Consider the following 19479-nt stretch of genomic DNA (forward strand, 5'->3'; position numbering starts at 1 on the left):
AAAATTTATCTGTTGCTTGCCCTTCGATCGGGTTCCTGCTGATGCATTGAGCTTCACAACATGACGTTGTGCACGCTGGAGCAATCTCAGACAAGGCGTTTTCGTATGCTCGTTGACTGAACGTTTTGGCTTCGAAAAGACTCAACGGTGGGATGATAGGCGCGATGGGCTTCCATAACCCAAGACAATGAACCTGCAGTAGCGTGCCAGTTGGCAGCAAGACGAACAGAAGCCAGAAGCAGAAAATAGAAATGGCATCACGTCGATCTTGTGGGGAATAAAGGGCCGTCCACAACCGAGACAGCACTACTTGCAGCCACAAACGAACCATACAACTTTAACCTGCTCGTTCCTGTCCATGGGCAAGAGGCTCCAAGAGGCTCCAGGTGCGCCATGTCGGGATTGCCCTGCAACGACAAAACCTTGTGTGTACTGAAGGATTTTGATTCGCATCATTGTACCTCAAGCCCTCAACAAAGGCTTGGGAATATCGTATTTCCACCATGTGCTCTCCGCAGCTATTGAATTGCTGCATAGCTTGACGAGCTCGAGGACCGCGTGGCTTCCCCATACGAGCTGCTTGATCAGATGGATTCTTGGACAAGTTATGTCACATGGTCAAACTGTGCAGAAGGGATACTATTGTTATACATCGCCGTATCGTCTATACGAGGGACAAGCAGATGTCACATCCACCACTACTTTTTTCTGATCTCTGAGGTTGCATCTACCAAGCCATCCTTGGCTCGAGGCTGAATACATGTGATGTATCGTGCTTGACTAAAATGCGAAGAGATGACCATCTGAAGGATTCAAGCCACTGACGACGCCATGAGCACGCCTTGCGAAGCACGAGCAATTGGCAACAGCCATGTTCTTCTCTGAATCGTTGCCGCCATCCGCACAGTTGGGTCTTTGCTTGCGACCTCACAAAAATCCCACTGGTGGTCACGCCGAGTAGAGTTTCTGGACTTTTGCCCTATTTTGACAAAGAGTGGAGCTAGGCATGCTCGCTTCACGCCTTTGAGATTTTGGTTCGCATGATAAATGCAATTATATCAGCCAATCACGAGAAAGAAGAGGCTGCGGGTTTCCTTCGGAACAGCGCTTTTCTGACTTTTGTGCTTTCCGCCCAGCTCTCCTCGCGGTGGGAGGCTGCCTGGCTCGCAAAGTTATACTCGAGTAGTAAGAAGGGCAGTACGTATGCAGGTACACAACAAAGTTCCGCTTATCACAAGAGCACAAAAATAAAAATTGGTAGCTCACAGCCAAGCATATACGAGTGAATGGTTCATTTTTTTGTTGAGAGCTCGCGGTGATATTTTCGTGGTGTTGCTGTTTGGCCAAGCTCACCCACCCATACGATTACTCATGATATGCACTCCACGAGAGCTAACGCAGCCTGCAAGGCCAGATCAGCGCTCGATCTAGTATGTGCTTCCGTTCGTCCAAATCTCCCAGCCGACCCACCAAGAGACAAACTTGGAGTCTTGGGGAAGAGAGGGACTGGCCGAGGAAAAATGCTGTCAAAGAGTTGTGACTGCAAAGTTACGGTCCGCCCTGTTGATCAGCTATCATCCTTGTCCATATTCCCTGCAGGGCAAGAGTGAAAAACAAGATACAAAAAGTAGATTTGTACCTTGCAGAACTTTTTTGTTGCTTTCAGCCGAGCACTTGAATTCTAAGCATCATCATCGCTGTCGCTGTCGCTGTCCCATCCATCTTCATATTCTTCGCAGATCCCAACAAGTCCATCGCAAAGTGCCTCGCGCTCGTCAATCCCAATTATTGAGCGAGAAATTCTTTCTACTGCACGGATTCTTTGCGCGACTGATGTAGTCGTCGATAGTGTCGCGTGTACAGCGAGCTTCTTGACGACATTGTGAGATACAAATACTTGAGGGAAGCTGTCGATCACTGGGAAGAGCAATGCAGATTGCTGACTGTGGATCCATCTCGTCAGCATCGAATTCGTGTTCTGCCGCCATGTCGCGACATCCCAATCTCCATGTGTTTCAAACTCACCTTTCAATCCTGGGACCATGGCCGAAGCGATCGCGAGAAGCGAGGTTTGTATCTTCGATTTCGAGACTTGACTTCCATTTACCGCGCAAACTCTGCAATTGGCTGAATACGTGAATTCGGCGGTTGTGGTGTCCTCGTTCGCCAGTCAGATTGGCAGTCTTTGGCTGCATGTCTATGTCGAGATCCTTGCTCTCTGAATCATCATGGTCATGGTATCCGTTAGTGTACCCATTTATTCTGCTGTCGTGTTGTGATGCATGGCCGTTTCGTTCGCCCTCGAGCTCGGCTGGGTCTTTGATGCTCATGTTGAGTTGAGCAATCCTGCGGTTGCCATCGTTGCTTAACAGTGTCTCAATGTCAGCAAACGACGTACGTCCTTGCTGGCCTGAGCGCAGTCTAGTTGGTAAAGTCATGCTTTCCAAAGCCAGAAGCTGCAGTGCGGAGGTATGCCACTTAGATGCTGCATTCAGATTGACGTATGGCGGTAGCACGTCTGGCAACGTGGTGAGCGGGATGTACATGCTAGCCTGGCTCGAGATCTGATGAATTGACTGTGCGACATTGGCAACCTGTAAGATCTGCTTGGCCTGTGTCATGCACGCATGGCATTAGTCCGTGTATCGAAATTCTCGTGCATGAGTATACTGACTCTTGCCTTGCGTCCACCCTCCTCGAGTCCCCATACCCAAGCACTTGTCTTGCCCAGTTCGTCTCTCATTCTCTCCAGATACTTGCTCGTGAAGCCACCCCAAGCATCGTCAGCAGAGGTGACCATTTGAATTGCTTGCAGTTGATCACATTCTTCCAGGAAAGGTCGCAAATCCCTGTCCAGAAGGTCATGTTCTTTGTCAAGACTGTCAAACAAATCTTCTCCAGTAGCCCACTTCTCGAAAGGCATGAGAGCCGAGTTCAGCTCATACTCTTGCAACTGAACGATTGACTTGGGATGATAGAACACTCTATTGTAGTCGGACCAGTAACGAACAGTCTCTGGCGATAGAGTAGGTGGCTCCAGTCCTTGGTCCAGATGCTGTTGATATGCACTTTGTTGGATTTGATCTGTTTGAATCACATCTGTGTTTCCCGCCCTGGGGATTTGATAAGTCATGCTCAGTATGCATAATCAGAATATATTTGAAACATACCACATCTGCTGTGCGATCGCTGTGGGATCATCTACTGCACCATAGAGTGCATTATCTCTCCTCAAAGTACCGAATGCACCTTTCAGATCATATATTAGTGCGCGAGGAGTGAACGTCTCTGTGCCATCTTCCGAGTGTCCAGGTCGAAAATGGATGTCATGATCCACCGGAGATTCTTCTTCATCGCCATACGTGAAATATGTTTCCTGAACGTGAACCAATCAACCTTTGTTCTAGCGAAACTCGAGCGGTTCTTTGCAACGTAGACTGTTATTGAAGATCATTTCGATCTCCATGGTCTTCGGTACGGCCGCATATTGGGAGGGCTGGGAGCGTTGCGGGAACAGGAAGGCTTACCTGCGCATTCCAAAAATGCGTACCAACGTAATTGGCCTGTTGGCCAAACTGCAAGGTGATCACTTCATGCATATTGAGATCTGAAATCAATATTTTCGTCGCAGACAAATCGACGTGCGGTAAAAATGCAAAGCAAGATCAGGACGTGAGGCGAGAGCTTCATACCAAATGCGGAGATGGGCGAGAAAAATAAAACGAAAAATAAATGGAGGAGAAAAAAATCGACCACATCAGTTGAACAGATCAATACCACTTCTTTAGGTTTTCATTATTCATTATAGCTATAGGAGTAGTTCAGGCTTTACGGGTTATAATGAGAGCAGTTGAAAATGACCTTCTAGCCCATGAGCTGCAGAGGTGTTGTTGGTGGCCAGCGGGTTTGTGAGAAACTCAAGCATCTCTTGATGGACTGCAAAAATTTTCGCGTAATCTCGTCGCTCATGATATGTGCAGCGTCTTTGTCGTTCGCATGCAACTTCTCGCGTGCGGATCTTTCGTGGATACCGACCATGGTAACACCAATTGGCCATGCACTGGGATTTTGTTAGCATCTCGAGAACCAAGGATTCGTGAGGAGTCGACTTACGCTTTACCGATACTCAAACGCAGGTAAGCATCGTTGGCATCAACATAGCGTCTCTCCTGGCAGGCTCGGACAATCTCAACAATCGGACCCAAAATTCCTTCCTCGACCTCTCCCTTCTCCAGTTTTCGATATAATGGCACCATACTGTCGCGTGCCTGGACCATAGCACTGTACGCAGCTCTACCGCTACTGCTCGTTTTTACAGCCTCATCTCGGAGCGATAGCGAGACTTGCCATTCTGACAGGACCAGAGTAAAGTAGGAAGCGAGCTGTCGGTAAAGAAAGGCGCGGCCCTCGGTATCCTTGGGCACGACGTCGGACACCTTCATATCGGCTTCGGGCACAGGCTCAAGGGTGGTGGGTATGGGACCAGGATACATGACTGCCTTCGGCTTGCCTGAAGCATCGAGTCCAGCAAGCTTCCTGTATCGTCGCAGTCGCGCATTGTGTGTCTCTCCAAACAAGCGCGCAGGTTCATTCATGTCCCTCAACTTTTGCACGAGCTCTTCTGGCGGAATGTCATTCTCAGGCGCAGGTGTGGCATCACCGCTCTCGACAGCCTTTTCTTTTGGTGGTAAATCTGGTAGTCCTAGCCTCTTTCTGCGGATCCTTTCTTCTCGTTCCTCTTCTTCTTCTCTCAATCTTCTGCTCTCTTCTGCCAGTCTCTTTCGCTTCTCCTCTCTTGCTCTGTTTTTCTCTGACTCGTCTTCTTCGAGTTTGCGCTTTTTCTCGAGTTTAGCAATTCGCGCATCTTCTAATGCTTTCTGCTCGGCGGCGTAGTCTGCTTGTCGTTGTGCTTCGACGTCGGCGCGTTTAGTGTACTTGAATGGTTTCGCTGCTTCTGGCGTTTGAGACTTTGACGTCGGTCTGGATTTGGCGATCTGCGCCGACATGAGTGATGCGAAATCCATGGCGTACTATTAATGCCGTCTGTAAGTAATAGAGTGGACTATTGTTCTGATGATGGTTTGAGGCGCGACTTGCTCAGTCGCCTTGACAATTTAAGGAAGGCGCATCTTATCGCGGATCTGCCCGCTGCGGTGATGCTCAAGACCTCCGAGACGTGTGATATGTATCTATTCAACAGATTTATGTGTTAACAATTGTTCTGCTAAGCAATGGCTGTGAACGCATGTCCTTGACTCGCTATTTTCAACAATCAAGACAGTCACCAGAAAATGTCAATTCGATCTCACGATCGGTGTGAGTTCGTCACACTTCACTTCCGAGCTCGAGACACAATATCATCGAAAGGAAAACATGCAATGGTCAACAACAGTATGCCAACACGGATTCAAAATCAATACGACACTAATGTAGTATGTTGAAATATGTTAAAGAGTGATAGTCCATGAGCCTAGTCATCGTCAGATGTGCGATGATAAAAATTGACCTCAAAGAACAGGGTCATGCTAACAGCAACCGAGACTGCATAACCATCGAAACACGAATCAAACATCCATCTTGGTCGGACCTGCACCTAGCACTGCAGGCGCTATCCAACCCAGTCCACCGAGTGCCCACAATGCCAGTGCGATCAACATCTTTGTTAAAGGCGGCTCAGTCGACACGATGACCGCCCTACCTCGATTTTGTCCAGCCAATGCTGCGCCCAGATCGTGACGGTTGTCCCACACCGTCCTTTGTCCAGTCTCGAGGAACGGATTGATAGAGCATTTGACGAGACCCCACAGGCTGGTCCTACTTACTACGATCCAGCTCAAAAGAAAGACTAGAGTAAGGATAACGTCACAAGCCATAGCTGCTAGCGAAGGGTCATACTTCAAGAAATCCAGCAGACTGAGCTTCATGAAGCGGTGATAAACGTCAGACTGGTTGAGATAGAGTCGGTAGGAAGGATGGGCAGGGTTGGTGACAACGGGCCTAAAGAATATGACGTAGGTTGACCAGGCATGAAGCAACAAAGACAAGAAGCCGGTTGTAGCGAAGACCTTGATCTGGGCTTCCGAGATGCTGACGAGTCGGCGATGATGATTGTTCACCTTGGGTATAATCCAAGAGATGAGTGGGAGCATTACCGGAAGGATAGAGGTGAATAACAACGACCTTTGGAACAGCGGACTGTTAAGAGTGCCCATCATCAACCACGCGAAGGCGTGGTGGACTAGCGACACGACTCCGACAATGAGGTGTAGTACTTCGATTTCAAACCAGCTGGTGCCTCTCGATGGTGGCGTGGAAAGTATGAACACGAATAACAAGCAATGCGCACAGCTAAGGCTCGTCATTGCTACCCAGATGAAGGCAAGCATGGTGATCGTCTTCAATCGACGAACGTGAGCTGTGCAGAAATGCGTCAGTCAGCCCTCCATGAAACATAAAGGTGTGATCCGACATACACTGAGTCAGAAGGAAGAAGGCAAAGCTGATCAAGCCACCAAAGTATTGCTGCGACCACCACAGAAAGTATCCCCACTCTGGTTTGGGAGTAGCAGCTTCGCCAGCCCAAGCTCGAAGATGCATCATCTGGAACATCTGCGGCATACGATCTAGGTGTTCCCTGTGCATGTATCAATAAGACAAGGACATGAAGATTAGGTGCTGTGAGAGAACCCACTCGTAAAACCAAGGATATCGGGAATGTGGCATGTCTCTTTGATCACGCAGACTGGGCTTAGAAATATCGGTAAAATACTCATCCTGATAGTACATGACAAGGGTAGCAGAGAGTATAGCAGCGGTCATGTACGCGACAGCAAAGATTCTCCTGGATGTCTGAGGATATGAGGTGAATCGGGCAAAGCTGTCTCGACTTGAGTTCCGACGGCGAACCCAGTAGATATCAGCCAAGATCAAGATGAGACATGTTAGAAAGCCCGCCGGACTCCAACTGCCGGGGCGAACCACGCGCTGGATGTAGTCTTCAGGGCGCGGCATGTTTGACCTGGTGATATTGCAAGATTGACGAGAGAAGAACAGAGGGAAGGAGATTCATGCTCTTATTGGAGCTCTCAGGGGATGCACGTTCACATTCCATGATGATAGATGGAAACATTTGACCTAGCTTTACACAATAGACAGGCGAGACGATAATGCAGGGCAAGATTAAAGATGCATTCCTTGCATTGCGAGATGAAAGAGAGGACGGAGGGAAGGCAGAAGCTGAGGATGCACTTGCCCCGCCAGGGTCTTTGACAAGCTGTCGCGTTGCTGACGAACGCTCGAGAGACGCATGTGATTGATCCTCCAAGTGGCATTTCGCACCCATGAGAGCCTTCCTGGCTAGATTTCGCCAAAGCGTACTATAGCAAACATGTACCACTTGGTAAAGTCGCTCTATCTGCATGCGACAAGCAAAGAAGGTACACCAGAGATGCAAACACGCCGTCGCAATTTGACTTTGGCTGACGCGACCCTAAGAGTATTCCATTCTCCTTCTTGGACTCGACAACGCTGGAAAGACAACCTTGCTCGAACAGATCAAAGCCCTCTTCAGCCCGCACCTTCACCCGAAGCTCAATACCGTCCCCACCGTTGGCCAAAATGTCTCTACAGTTGACTTGCCCGACATCTACCTCAAGATTTGGGATGTCGGCGGTCAGCACTCACTAAGAGGACTATGGCAGTCATACTACAGCAGCTGCCACGCCATTGTCTTTGTCATTGACAGCACGGATGTTGGCGATGGTGATATTGAGCACCTCAGCAAGGGCCAAGATGCCGGCGAAGAGCAGGGAAGACTAGACGAGTGCAGGCTCGTGCTGGAGAGCATCTTACAAAATGGAGAGACTGAAGGTGTTCCCCTTCTTGTCCTGGCCAACAAGCAGGATCGCGAAGACTGTGTCGAGGTTGTCCGCATTAAAGAAGGCTTGGTACGCAAGATTATCGAAGGTGAAAAAGGAGGAAGTGTCAGAGACAGCAGAGTCCTTCCCCTGAGTGCTCTAACTGGCACAGGCGTCAAGGAAGCCGTCGACTGGCTCTGCAGCAGAGTCAAATGGAACAAAGAGGCGAGGCCACCAGCTCTACGTTGACTTGACAACATCCTTTCTCTGTTCTACACCCAGCACCGTCACACCAGTCAGGCCAGTGCGCTCTTGGTGTGACGTACCACCACCACAATTCGACACCGTGGATTCACTCAGTCCCGTTCTGAGGCGCCTTTAAACGAAGATTTAACCGGAAACAATCTTTATGACATAGATCATAGCATGTGTGGGAGCATCGCAGACTTGCGCTCGGATGCGAAGTGTTCACGGACCACGACACCGATCTGTGTTCTTTCTGAGGTGACCGCTTGCCAAACAAGCACGCCGGTCTTTCGATGACCACATAGGAAATCTTCGAATCAGACAGAAGTAAGACTGATTGCTATGTTGAGACCGCTGGTTGAAGGTGGATCTCTGCGCCAGGTTGATGGGCTCTACGGAGGCGATTGGGTTATTTTTTTTCTCTCTCTTCTCGGTGACTGTTCATGGTGGCGCTTGTTTTGTGCCGCAGAAGATAGTACTACCTGAGTTTCAGTACATACCTACGTAGGTGGACTCGATATTAGCTCGCGATAGGCAGTTGTTTTATCTCCGAATATAGCCGATATCTGTGTGACTCCAATCATCGACAAACCCGGGTTCGAAGACTTGGCACGTTGACCGTCACCATTCGCGACAAGCAATTAACCTGACTTCCCATGTCAAACCACAAAACCCTGCATCTAATTAACAGCCACTCGAAACAACACAACTCTGTCTGCAGCCCAAACGGTCGGGGAAAATCAAGCCGCATCTGTCACGAAGAAATTGGGTCGCTGGTACCTCATCCGACGCAGCCCCTACGGCAGGGTTGGTTGACTTGTCATTTCGAACCACAACTTTGACCATCTTGCATATCTGTCAAGCCTCCCCCTTGCAAGCCACTGTTTGACGCTCGATAGAGAAGAGATGCCCAATACGATGGATGTAAGTATCAGTGTCACCCCCAATTTTCTGCTGGAGGTTGAACGATGTCGTTTTTGGCTTGGAAGGTGCGCTTGTCTATAGATTTGGTGGTTGGAGTCTGCCTTCACACCCAGCGCTTGTGAAATCGAAGCGCTCCCAATGACGCGCCTCTTTGAACACAATTGTGAGTAGTAAACAATTCCTTCCCTTATCACCACTTGCCGTGGGGAGTACAAGAAAACTGGCTATTTCGTGCTTTGAGTTGCGCTCAGCAATTGTCTCGTACTCTTGCCCTTGCCAGCGGAACGTTGCGTTTGAACAACTTAGTGAGAGCATACCTCACACTGGTTTTGGCAACCTTGATATATCGTCAAGTGATCAGCACATAGAATAAAGGCCATCATTCACTAACAGAGTTCAGAAGGGAAACAAGGCAACACTTGACTCCACTGCCATCTCTAGAGACGAGTGACACAAATTTGATTTGTCCAACCAACCACAATGCCACGGCCCGGCCTCCATGTCTTTAGCGGGCCACCCGATGAGCGTCTAGGTCGAGAGAGATTAATGAGTTATATTCAGGATCAAACATCCGCCGACTTTCCAGACATGTCAGCCGAAGTAACGAATTCGCAATTTCACACCGGCCGCCTACCCAATGGCGCTAAGAGTCGCAACAGACCGAAGTTGATGCTTATGGGCCAGAGAAGGTACGCAAATCGACATGCGAACACAAGAACAGGTTACGAACCAGGAGAACAGAAGCGGGAAATCGTCAATCTCTGGAGTAGTCTTCCAGAAAATGCCACCATCCGAGACGCTGTATCTTGAAACGACAACGCGACCAGAAGAATCGTCTGCACAGTGAGTGTTCTGGCTTTGACAAGCATTCTCTTTCTGACCGATGCCAGCTCCTTCATGGATTTTCAGATAGCAGAACTACCCGGCCATGTCAACTACTTCACGCCCGACTTCAACCAAGCTAATATCTTTGCCGAAATTGGTGCGGTCATCTGGGTCATTGATGCCCAAGACCAATATCTTGACGCTCTCAACCAACTCATCGACACCATTACTTACCTAGCGCAAACATGGCCCGCAATCAACGTTGAGGTCTTCGTGCACAAGGTTGACGGTCTTTCCGAGGAATACAAGAATGACACTTTCCGCGACATTCGACAACGGATCCTTGACGAGCTATCAGATCTTGGCTACGACAACGCGCCTGTCAGTTTCTACCAGACTAGCATTTACGATCACTCGGTGTTCGAGTCAATCAGCAAAGTCATTCAGAAGCTTCTACCACAGCTGCCTACCCTGGAGAGTCTGCTCAACAGCTTGTGCAGTACGTGCCGGATCCAAAAGGCATACCTATTCGACATCATCACCAAGATATACATCGCATCGGATACGAGTCCACAAGATACCAACAGCTATGAGATTTGCTCCGACTTCATCGACGTAGTGGTGGACATTGGCGAGCTGTACGGATGGGCAAGACCCCAGCAAGGCGAGAAGACCGAATTCAACAACCACGCCTGTGAGAGCATGGTCACCATGGAAAAGAAGGGGCAGAACTATTTGTATCTCAGAGAAATGAACAGGTTCGTACCAGTTCAGTAACACTGCTCTCATTTGTGCTGACACGATCACAGGTATCTTGCTCTGGTTTGCATTATGGGTGACGACAATCCGATGGAGAAGAAGGTGCTTATAGACTACAACGTAGGAGTGTTCCAAGAAGCGCTCGCAAAGGTCTTTGGCTGGTAAAAAGTGATACCTTACTGTACAATATACTCTAATACCCCCAATGCAAAGATCATGTTGTACAAAGTCGCTTCGGCGTCACCAGCCTCCTCTTCAACAAGTCAGTATCCTCGAGCAGATGGTCTGGCTGCCATGTTCGTCCATTCGATTGAACAATGCGAGACGTTTACAAGACGAGTCATGGCATACGACTGACTAGCGAGTTCTGTGGATCGCATTCGCGAACACCAGGTTTTCTGGATTCAGACCTGGCTTCTTCTTCGTGACTTCCTTTGTTCGAACTTACCAAGCTTGGTCACCGAAATTCGTAATCACGATACTCCAAAGGCGAGAATGTAAGGGAGATTTGTTACCTATTGCTTCTTTGTTACACGGACAAAGAATCCTTCTGCTATCGCATACCACAAGTCTCAATGCGGGCTTGCGAACAAGCATGCCGGCCAAATCCGCCGCTTCCCAACATTATATCGTCGCTTCTTCCACGGACGGATGCGGTGAACAAAGCCGACCTTGGACTGAACGTTTTGATCCTCTAACTTTTTCACCTCCGCATCAACAATCTTACCCCCTCTTCTATGGAGCTCGAATACTTTCAATCTTCGATCACATCTCTACAAACTTAACATGGCTAATCCTGCACCGCGTTTCGCCGATATGGCTGCCAATGTCAAAGCACAGGTCATGCGTGCTTTTCGAGATTGGCCATTTGTACCTCCTGCTAACCCGGGAGTTGGCCGCCCGCAACCCATTACACCAAGCATTAATTGGCGGCCTATACCATCAGAAAACACCGTTATGGCTACGGGTGCTGAAGGGGTGGTGCATCTCTGGTGCGATGTCGATACCACCACCCAGAGAATTCTCGATCGGGTCGTTGTCAAACACGTAGTCTCAGGCCAGGCCAGATACCAGGACCCGGACAACTGGGTTAACAATCAAGTGGGAGGGGAGCCTCTGGAGTGTCGTCAAGCCAACCTGGTCTGGGCAGCCATTCCTAATCCCGCCGTTCAACAGCATATTCAATCATGCTTGGGTTGGGGAGATGTGGTTGCGCCCGATGTGGTCCCACAAACCTACCAATACAAGCTTTATCACGAGTACTGTTCGCAGAGCAGTATGAATAGGGTCATGAAGAACCAACCAAGAAAGAAAAGGCCATGTGCCAAGCGGAAAAGTCGCAAACAGTTGCCAGAACCCTTTCTTTGGTATATGTTCGAGTCTTTGGCAAAGGCTTGTGTGGCTATGGACACAACCTACAACCCAAGAGGCCTGGTTCATCAAGATATGCATCCGGGAAATAGTAAGCAGCGACCAAAAAAACAACAATACTGTTATAAAACCACTAACACTGACCCGTGTAGTCTTTTTTAGTGACCCTGATCCGAACAGATTTGCGACGTACCCAGTACTCAAGGTAGGAGTTATATAACAATCTCTTACAGAAAGGGGCTGACATCATTTGCAGGTCGCCGACTTTGGCAGCTCCCGTGAAATCACTCCTCAAGTGAGAAACCGCGGCCCAATAGTCCAGAGTGATCCTGTCTGTTTGACGTATGCAGCGCCGGTATGGACAGTCACGAGATCAGCAAATTAGAAATAGACACTGACTCTTCATGTACAGGAGAACTCATGGAACACACCGATTCCTATGCACGGGCCGTTTCCCTGGGAAGCTCCAACAATGATCATCACCAGAAAAACAAACATATACCAAGTCGGACTTATCATGGCTTCTGCGATGAGGCTCATGCAGCCCCTGCCTGAGAACAACTGGAGGCAGCCTCCACGCGGATATCGAATACCTCCAGCAAACCAACTGCACCATGATCCGGGTCCGGCGGTAGGTGTGTCGGAACTGTCGCGAGACCAACTGAACCCAGGTCCGAAGAAATATAGCTATGCACTTACCGATCTGGTCTGGATGTGTCTCAGGCATAACAGCGTCCACCGTCCTCGTGCACATCAGTTACTGCAGCGTATTCAACTGCATGCGAATTTCCAAGGAATGGATCAGATAACGGCGCCGATTGGTCCCTTGACTGCGGCCCAGAAAAACCTTTGTATAGACATGAACCCGGACGAATATGCTATTGGCAAAATCTTCTAGAGGAAAGGGTCAGAATCAGATCATTACAGCAGCAAGATTGAGGGATCAAATGTAGTTATTCTTTTCTGCTGCATAGTCAACTGTCAATCAATCAAATTTGTTTCAAAGGAGAACAAAACAAATTGTTATCATTCCAGCTAGACGTGCTATGGAGAAGCCAGAAAAAGCTAGAATATTTGTAGCAGATATGAATACACGTTGAGTTGTTATTTCCTTCTTGCCACTCTTCCTGCTGTCGTATCTCTTGCGAACAAGTCCCAAAGAAAGCCCCTTGACCCATTAAAAATGAAAGCTACCACGACCAGTCTATGCAACCTTTCGCCGTTTGTAAGGCTTCTTCCCAACCTTGTATTTGTCTGTGAGACTCATCCTGAGCTTGAGAGGATGGTTATGCGGGAATCGTCCCCTAGCTGTCATCATACCATCATCCCTGCCGATCATCTTGGCTTGTACTTCTTGAAGCAGTTGTTGCGGTGAGATTCTGGCGTCTGGATCGAACACCAAGCACTTCTTGACCAGTGTCAGTAGTTGTCTGCTGTATCTTCTCGATTTGGGGTCGTCAAGTCTCATCTTCATGGGCTGGGACGCCATGAGAGGCCTGAAACCCATGGCCTGGTGAAGAGGCATAGGGTAGTTAGGAGGTTGGACTCGCCATTGCGTTTCAAGCAACTCGGGCTCAAGGCGAATCGCACACAACATAAGCAGTCCAATCTGCCATATGTTTGTCTTGGAAGAAAGCACAGCAGGTCTTTGAACATATCCTCCTGGCCTTGCTCCTGGAGCTGACGGGGGTAGATTGGGGTCCCAGTGGTTGAAGAACTGCACAGTGTATTGTTGCGTCTGCCGATTGTAGTCCATCTCTGGTGCAGCAAAGGTCTCTGCATATGGTCCCATGAAGTACCTGTCCAGCTGACCTCCGGGATGATTGAGCGTCCGGGCACTGCCAAAATCTCCTAACTGAATTGTGACTTGTCAGTATAGCCGTTACGAAGTGATCGAGTGACTTCGGCACACCTTAGGTACTGGCCAGATTGCGAAGTGATTGGGATCGGGCTGACCGAAGAAGACTGCCACTGATCAGTATCTATACATTTAGAGGCAGGATTGTCATACTGTTGCCAGATTGCATATCCCTATTCTCAAGTTAGTGGTTTTGGTTGTCGTCTGACATTGAGACAAGACTCACCCATGCACAATACCCTGACCATCCATGGCCACAGCAACTTTGGCGAGTGCTTCGAAGAGCTAGCTTATGGGTTAGAGGAGCCCCGATCAGATGTCCAATATAGATGCGGATACTCACAGCCCACAAGAATCCTTCAGGAAAAGGTTCCTGTTCCTGCACTACTCTCGTTCTTCTTTGGCGTCCAGGCCGCCGGACCAATTTTGATGTTCGCCACTGAGATTCAATACACTCGGGGAGATTGCCAAACAGGTACTCATAGTACAGCTTGTACTGTGGCAAGTCGGGTGGCTGGTATTGACAGTCGCCCCAACCTAAGCATTCAGCAACGAACTTCTCGTCGCCATGATTGTTGCTCCACAACTCTCCGGCAATGGCGTTTGCGATAAGACTTTCCATCGGTTCTCCGCCAACCTGTAAATTTACCCAGTTGTTTGGATCGTTGTAGCTAGCGATGCCAGGAACTGTCTGCTTGACGACGACTCGATCGAGGATCCTGTTGTTCCTATCGACGCAGACCCAAACATGGACAATGCCACTGTTACCGGTAGCGACTGGAATCGCGTCATGGCTCTGCGGTGCTGGTAACCAGGTACCTTGTGCATATGTTCTTGGTCCTGAGACGATCATACTGGTATTCGGTGGTGTGACGAAAGCCCAAGCCCGTGTGAAACGTTGGATTATCCAGTTACGCACGCCATCTCCTAGGGCACCGAACGTACCTTGATCATTGTTATCATTTGGCTGGACTGGGGCAACGTGATGTGGTGGCAGTGGAGCAGCCATTTTCAGTCAATATCCTTAGCAAGATCCTCCAGTATAGATGCCAGTGCTGATCGCCGAGCTTTGGAGGTAGTTGCTGAAAACTGCAAGGTCATACTTGTGCGCATATGATTTCCAGCCTCTTTGTTCTTCTAAGTCGAAAGTGCGCCGGATGCAGTCACGTTGGATGCAACAAAGAGTGACACGGCTTCTTTGTCTGTGATACTGGGAGCGACATGCACAGAGTCCGATACCTGGCAAGTTGCAATTGATCTCGCCCAGAGCCGTGCATTGTGTTAGGAAATCGACAAAGGATTGCTGGCAGAAGATTCATGAACAGAAACGGATGAAAGCAGTTGCATAAGTAAATTTTGAAGAGTACATGAGTCGCACATCCAATCGCAAAGAAAGTCAGGGGACTCTAGAGCAGCTGCAACTGGAGAAAAACAAACAGCAAGAGCGATGAAAGCCACAAAGCCAAGAACAGAAACCGAGAGAAGGGAAGTGCGACAACAGCTGCTCGCATTGGACGTTGTCGATACATGATGAAATATCCCCATTTGCCCCAGCGCGTGCCCACATTACCTTTGTCAACCCATCTCATCCTCAAACGCCTGGCGTAGGCCTTCCTCGTCAATGAAGTCAGGTCGAGTGACAGATCGATCAACTTTCTCGAAACCTGCAGCAGGATCAAAGAAGTCTTGTACAGAGCGCCCTGCATCTGGACCGAGCAGAAAAACTTGCCCTGGCGTGTCTCGAAGCGCGCCTGCTTTCGTGGTGATTGATCGCGGGTTCTTTGGTTTGTGAGGCGTGACAGGTGCCGGCTTTCTTCTGCTGAGCGACTTTGTTGATGGAGAGTCCATATCCATGTCCATGTCCATGTCCCAGTCCTCTGGTTGTGTAACAGGATAGTCGTCCTCGAATAGGATGCTAGGGTCAAGATCGTACTGACCATTGTACTTTGCATTGTCGAGACAGGCCTTGGTCCGCATAACACCAGAATGCAAATTCACGCCCTGATCGACTCGTGCAAGGAGGTCTGTCGGTGTTGGCCTTTGACTGGGAATGAAGTTAAGACACTGTATGACTGTATCTTTGAGCAATGAGCTGTAGCCCTGCATCCTCGGATGGGTGTCTCTTTGATTGATAAAGTTATCAAGCCATCTCTCGCGAAGATTGTAGGCTTGGGATCGAAACTTCGGTGGAACGAAAGGCTGTGGAGCCATCAGATCCGCAATGATCAAAGCAGCGTTCCAAACATTAGTGGCAGAAGTCACCCTTTTGGGTATGTCCTCGAGCCTGATGCCAGGGATTCTGTCCCTCGCTGGGATGTTATTTGCGTCGTTGTTTCTGTCGAATCGTTCTCTATCAGGAGCAACATAACCCATCGACACAGCAGCTTCACATTGAGTCAGTAGTCTGACAGCTTTCTCTTCTATGCAACTGACTTACTGCTGTCAACCTTCTTTGAGTGTTCTTCCTGAGTATCTTGGGGTGAACATATCATTGCACCGCCAAAGTCGCCCAACTGAAATTGTGTTATGATTCGGCCACGTCATCTTACGGAATACAGAATCTTACCTTCGCCCAAGGGTACTTCGGAAAGTTATCTTCATCGGGCAAGCAGAGGAAGACTAGAATGAGTTAGACATAGGTAAAAATACCGTCTGAGCAGGAAAAGCTTACTGTTGCGTGGTTTGAAATCACTAGCCGTATGTCAGAGGTAGAAGATCAATGATGGGATGGGTTTGGTACTTACATGTGAGCAACAGATTCATCTCCTGTCAAGCCATGGCCAGATGGATTATCCATGGCATGCACAGCTCGAGCAAGATCCTGGAAGAGCTTCCAGAGGTACGGCTCGGGGAAGGTAAGCGAACGTACTTTATAGGGTTCAAGAAGTCTCTTCAAGTCACCCCCTGGACAAAACTCCATGTACAATCGGAGGACATTCCTCTCAGGAAAAAGTCGATGCCCCCAGATCTGGATCGTGTTCTTCGAATCCTTTGGCATTATCATGCTCATGTACTGCTCCCTCGGAATGTCTTTCTTCGGTCCGAAGAACTCATAATCGTCTTTCGGACTCGACCCTTCTTGCAAGCCCAGCTTTGTTTCACGCTCGACTTCCTTGACGACCATACGTTCGATGATTTTTTGTGTGGTTGGATCGCGCTTGATGAACAAGCCTGCGCAGCCTTGTCCACCCTCTGGATAACACCGTCAGCATAGCTTCCAACGCAAGAAGCAGATTATTTGATCTATCTCGTATAAGTCTTACCTCCAAGCTGTTTCGTTCCAACCCATTGCTCTTCGTTAGCCGCAAAACCGGGTTTACTGCGAATCAGGTTCCATCCGGAGCTCGTCATTTTCACGATCGTCTTGACACAACAAAATGGTCTGTGGCAGTCTTGCAATAGTATTTTATTTCTCATGACCTAAGTGAAGAGCTGACACTTCTTTATGCTTCACCCGACAAGCCACCGCATGCGGGCTGAATTTCAAATCCTTTTCTGTCTGAATGGACAAAGAATCCGCTGCTACAATGAAGTGGACTGAACTTCATTGTTGAAGATGGATTTACTTGCGAATGAAGGCTCAATGATGCGGTTGCAAGAAGCTGCAGTCCTCTTATTGGATGGGTCTGGTTTCGTCGCGCGATCTGACATGAAAACAAATTCATATCATCTGACCCATACCAGAGTGGATACAATGCAGACCATCGATCTACAGACCAGAAGTCATTCGACGCTTGGGCGCCAATCTGTGCTGCGCTTGGATTTGGGATCGCCAGCTGACTTCGTCAATGATCGCCTCACATTTGAGACAATAAAATCTAGTCCTGCCAGAAAAGATGCTTTTTGAGAGCACATGTTCGAGAGCTAGATTTGCTGCATGTCACTTTATTCCTCGGGCCTACTAGTTTGACTACGAGCTGTGAAGATGGGTTTTCAATCAGCACGGCGTCGCTTGGTCTGGCCATTCGCTGGGATGGCGTCTTCGTCGTCTTCAAGGACCTCCGATTCAGGACCTTGACTCTTGCGACGATATTGACCTGCTCCGATCGCAACCATCTCCTCCTCACTGTCGCTTGCGTGAATGTCCAACAATACGGGCATGCGGAACTCGTGCTTAACTTGGCCTGGCTTGGCAGGGTCGACAGTCAAGACATCGACATCTTCGTCTTCGAGATCAAGACGTCTCTTGTGCAGTTCTTCAATGGGGTGTATATCGAATTCGTCTTCAGCCTCAATGTATTCATTGTTTTCCTCGACTTCGACGAAGTCAGGAGCGAGCGCGGACCAGCGTTGTGGTGTGTTGACAGACCACAGGTAGATGCGACCGGATTCAACGCCAGTGGCTGCGACAAAGGGTCGTTGTGGATGCCACTCGACAGCGCCTAGCTCTTCCTTGGGACCTTCGAGAATCTTAACTAGACTGCCATGGCCACGCTCCCAGATGTAAATGTCGTGATTCATAAGAGTCGATGCCATGACATAGTCTCCAGATGGACTGAAAGCCACGTGATTCCAAGATAGACGATTGACGACGTCTTGGAATTTGTGCTCAACCTCAAGGCGCATGTTGTCAGGATCGAAGGAGGGGTCATCAAGGTCAGGCAGATGGATTGTGCGTATGATGCTGTCAGCCGCGTTTACCAGTAGATCACGACCAGAAGTAGTAAGACGCAAGAGAAGTAATGCCTTGCTGCTGAGCCGAGTCGAGTAGATGACGGAACAAGTGCTCGCCTTGATGATGTTGAGCCAACCCTTTGTGGTACCAGTTATTATGTGTTCACCAGATGGGGTGAAGATGGTGACGGTTGTAGTATTCTTGGGATCGTGCTTCTCGTCTTGCTCGTAAGCAGAGCGCTTTGGGGTTGAAGGGAGAGGTTTTCGAACAGTCGAAGGTTGGTCAAGCGAGGCCAGGACGGGCTGGGCTTCGAAGAGAGCGGCGGTACACAGGAGGTGATTGTGAGGGTGCAGTTCGGCGATATAGATTGGAGCACCGAGATTGACAGTACGGATGCGGGAGCCATCGTTCAAATCCCATAGGATGGCCTTCCAGTCGACCGACGAGCTGAGCAGGTAGCGACCACACGCGGACCAGCTGAGCGACTGAACCTGGCGGCCAGGGGTGTGACCACGTAGCTTACGGGCGACACCATGTGTTTCGAGATCGAAGATTGCAATGGCACCTTTGGCGGTGCCAGATGCGAGCAGGTCGCCCTGGCGATTGAAGCGAAGACAGACGGCAGCACCAGAACTGCGCAGACGGGCGATGAGCGCCTCTGGCATGTCCTGCGCCAGCACGAACGGGTCGACTAGAGCGAGATTCATGCTGGAATTGGAAAGGTTCTGTCAGTAAGACTATATCGGCATGGTCAGACGAGACTTTTGGTCGTGGATGCAGCAGTCAAGTTAGCAAACGCAGCAAACGCGACAGCACGGCATGGGCAAGAGCGACTCGGCCTCTGAGATCGCAACTCGTAAGCAGTCGTTTGCGCTGAGCTCCCACCTCGTTAGGTCTCTTCGACCAAATCTCTCACTAATATTCAAAGGAGCGTGTTCCACAAAGAAGCTTTCTTTCTCATCATTCTTCCTTTGTGACTCGGCTCAGAGACCAAGTGCTGGCAACCAAGCTGCTGGACATCTACA

At 49.2% G+C, this 19479-nt stretch overlaps 9 protein-coding genes across 9 annotated transcripts; 3 read left to right on the plus strand and 6 right to left on the minus strand.

Moving 5' to 3' along the window:
- Positions 1 to 1681: 1681 nt before the first annotated feature.
- M437DRAFT_37713 (tubulin nucleotide-binding domain-like protein) lies at positions 1682 to 3599 on the minus strand (the record flags this gene model as incomplete). Its single annotated transcript, XM_041019693.1, has 5 exons — positions 1682 to 1955; positions 2026 to 2612; positions 2675 to 3113; positions 3171 to 3376; positions 3528 to 3599. The coding sequence occupies 5 exons, from the start codon at positions 3597 to 3599 to the stop codon at positions 1682 to 1684; spliced, it is 1578 nt and encodes a 525-aa protein (XP_040884547.1).
- Positions 3600 to 3864: 265 nt separating this feature from the next.
- On the minus strand, positions 3865 to 5024 carry M437DRAFT_61924 (uncharacterized protein; the record flags this gene model as incomplete). The annotated part of the gene is made up of 2 exons (XM_041024002.1): positions 3865 to 4060; positions 4114 to 5024. 2 exons carry the CDS (start codon positions 5022 to 5024, stop codon positions 3865 to 3867), a joined length of 1107 nt encoding a protein of 368 aa, XP_040884548.1.
- A 540-nt stretch (positions 5025 to 5564) lies between these two features.
- M437DRAFT_80170 (uncharacterized protein) lies at positions 5565 to 7011 on the minus strand (the record flags this gene model as incomplete). The annotated part of the gene is made up of 3 exons (XM_041027300.1): positions 5565 to 6415; positions 6474 to 6634; positions 6692 to 7011. 3 exons carry the CDS (start codon positions 7009 to 7011, stop codon positions 5565 to 5567), a joined length of 1332 nt encoding a protein of 443 aa, XP_040884549.1.
- Positions 7012 to 7387: 376 nt separating this feature from the next.
- On the plus strand, positions 7388 to 8105 carry M437DRAFT_36027 (ARF/SAR superfamily; the record flags this gene model as incomplete). Its single annotated transcript, XM_041019366.1, has 2 exons — positions 7388 to 7436; positions 7495 to 8105. The coding sequence occupies 2 exons, from the start codon at positions 7388 to 7390 to the stop codon at positions 8103 to 8105; spliced, it is 660 nt and encodes a 219-aa protein (XP_040884550.1).
- A 1509-nt stretch (positions 8106 to 9614) lies between these two features.
- M437DRAFT_37558 (ras-related GTP-binding protein-like protein C) lies at positions 9615 to 10775 on the plus strand (the record flags this gene model as incomplete). Its single annotated transcript, XM_041019651.1, has 4 exons — positions 9615 to 9715; positions 9768 to 9869; positions 9917 to 10609; positions 10661 to 10775. The coding sequence occupies 4 exons, from the start codon at positions 9615 to 9617 to the stop codon at positions 10773 to 10775; spliced, it is 1011 nt and encodes a 336-aa protein (XP_040884551.1).
- A 642-nt stretch (positions 10776 to 11417) lies between these two features.
- On the plus strand, positions 11418 to 12756 carry M437DRAFT_25889 (uncharacterized protein; the record flags this gene model as incomplete). Its single annotated transcript, XM_041019096.1, has 4 exons — positions 11418 to 12072; positions 12134 to 12186; positions 12238 to 12336; positions 12394 to 12756. Coding segments are annotated over 4 exons (1170 nt in total), but the record flags the coding sequence as incomplete, so codon positions are not given.
- Positions 12757 to 13185: 429 nt separating this feature from the next.
- Positions 13186 to 14692, minus strand: M437DRAFT_36815 (uncharacterized protein; the record flags this gene model as incomplete). Its single annotated transcript, XM_041019514.1, has 5 exons — positions 13186 to 13836; positions 13894 to 13946; positions 13993 to 14012; positions 14066 to 14124; positions 14183 to 14692. 5 exons carry the CDS (start codon positions 14690 to 14692, stop codon positions 13186 to 13188), a joined length of 1293 nt encoding a protein of 430 aa, XP_040884553.1.
- Positions 14693 to 15414: 722 nt separating this feature from the next.
- Positions 15415 to 17190, minus strand: M437DRAFT_37223 (kinase-like protein; the record flags this gene model as incomplete). The annotated part of the gene is made up of 7 exons (XM_041019588.1): positions 15415 to 16223; positions 16277 to 16352; positions 16406 to 16458; positions 16511 to 16530; positions 16584 to 16869; positions 16909 to 17031; positions 17103 to 17190. 7 exons carry the CDS (start codon positions 17188 to 17190, stop codon positions 15415 to 15417), a joined length of 1455 nt encoding a protein of 484 aa, XP_040884554.1.
- A 582-nt stretch (positions 17191 to 17772) lies between these two features.
- On the minus strand, positions 17773 to 19161 carry M437DRAFT_80176 (COMPASS, Set1C complex protein; the record flags this gene model as incomplete). The annotated part of the gene is made up of 1 exon (XM_041027301.1): positions 17773 to 19161. One exon carries the CDS (start codon positions 19159 to 19161, stop codon positions 17773 to 17775), a length of 1389 nt encoding a protein of 462 aa, XP_040884555.1.
- Positions 19162 to 19479: the final 318 nt, after the last annotated feature.

This window comes from Aureobasidium melanogenum (genome assembly GCF_000721775.1).
Source record: "Aureobasidium melanogenum CBS 110374 unplaced genomic scaffold scaffold_1, whole genome shotgun sequence".
NCBI classification, from domain to species: domain Eukaryota; kingdom Fungi; phylum Ascomycota; class Dothideomycetes; order Dothideales; family Saccotheciaceae; genus Aureobasidium; species Aureobasidium melanogenum.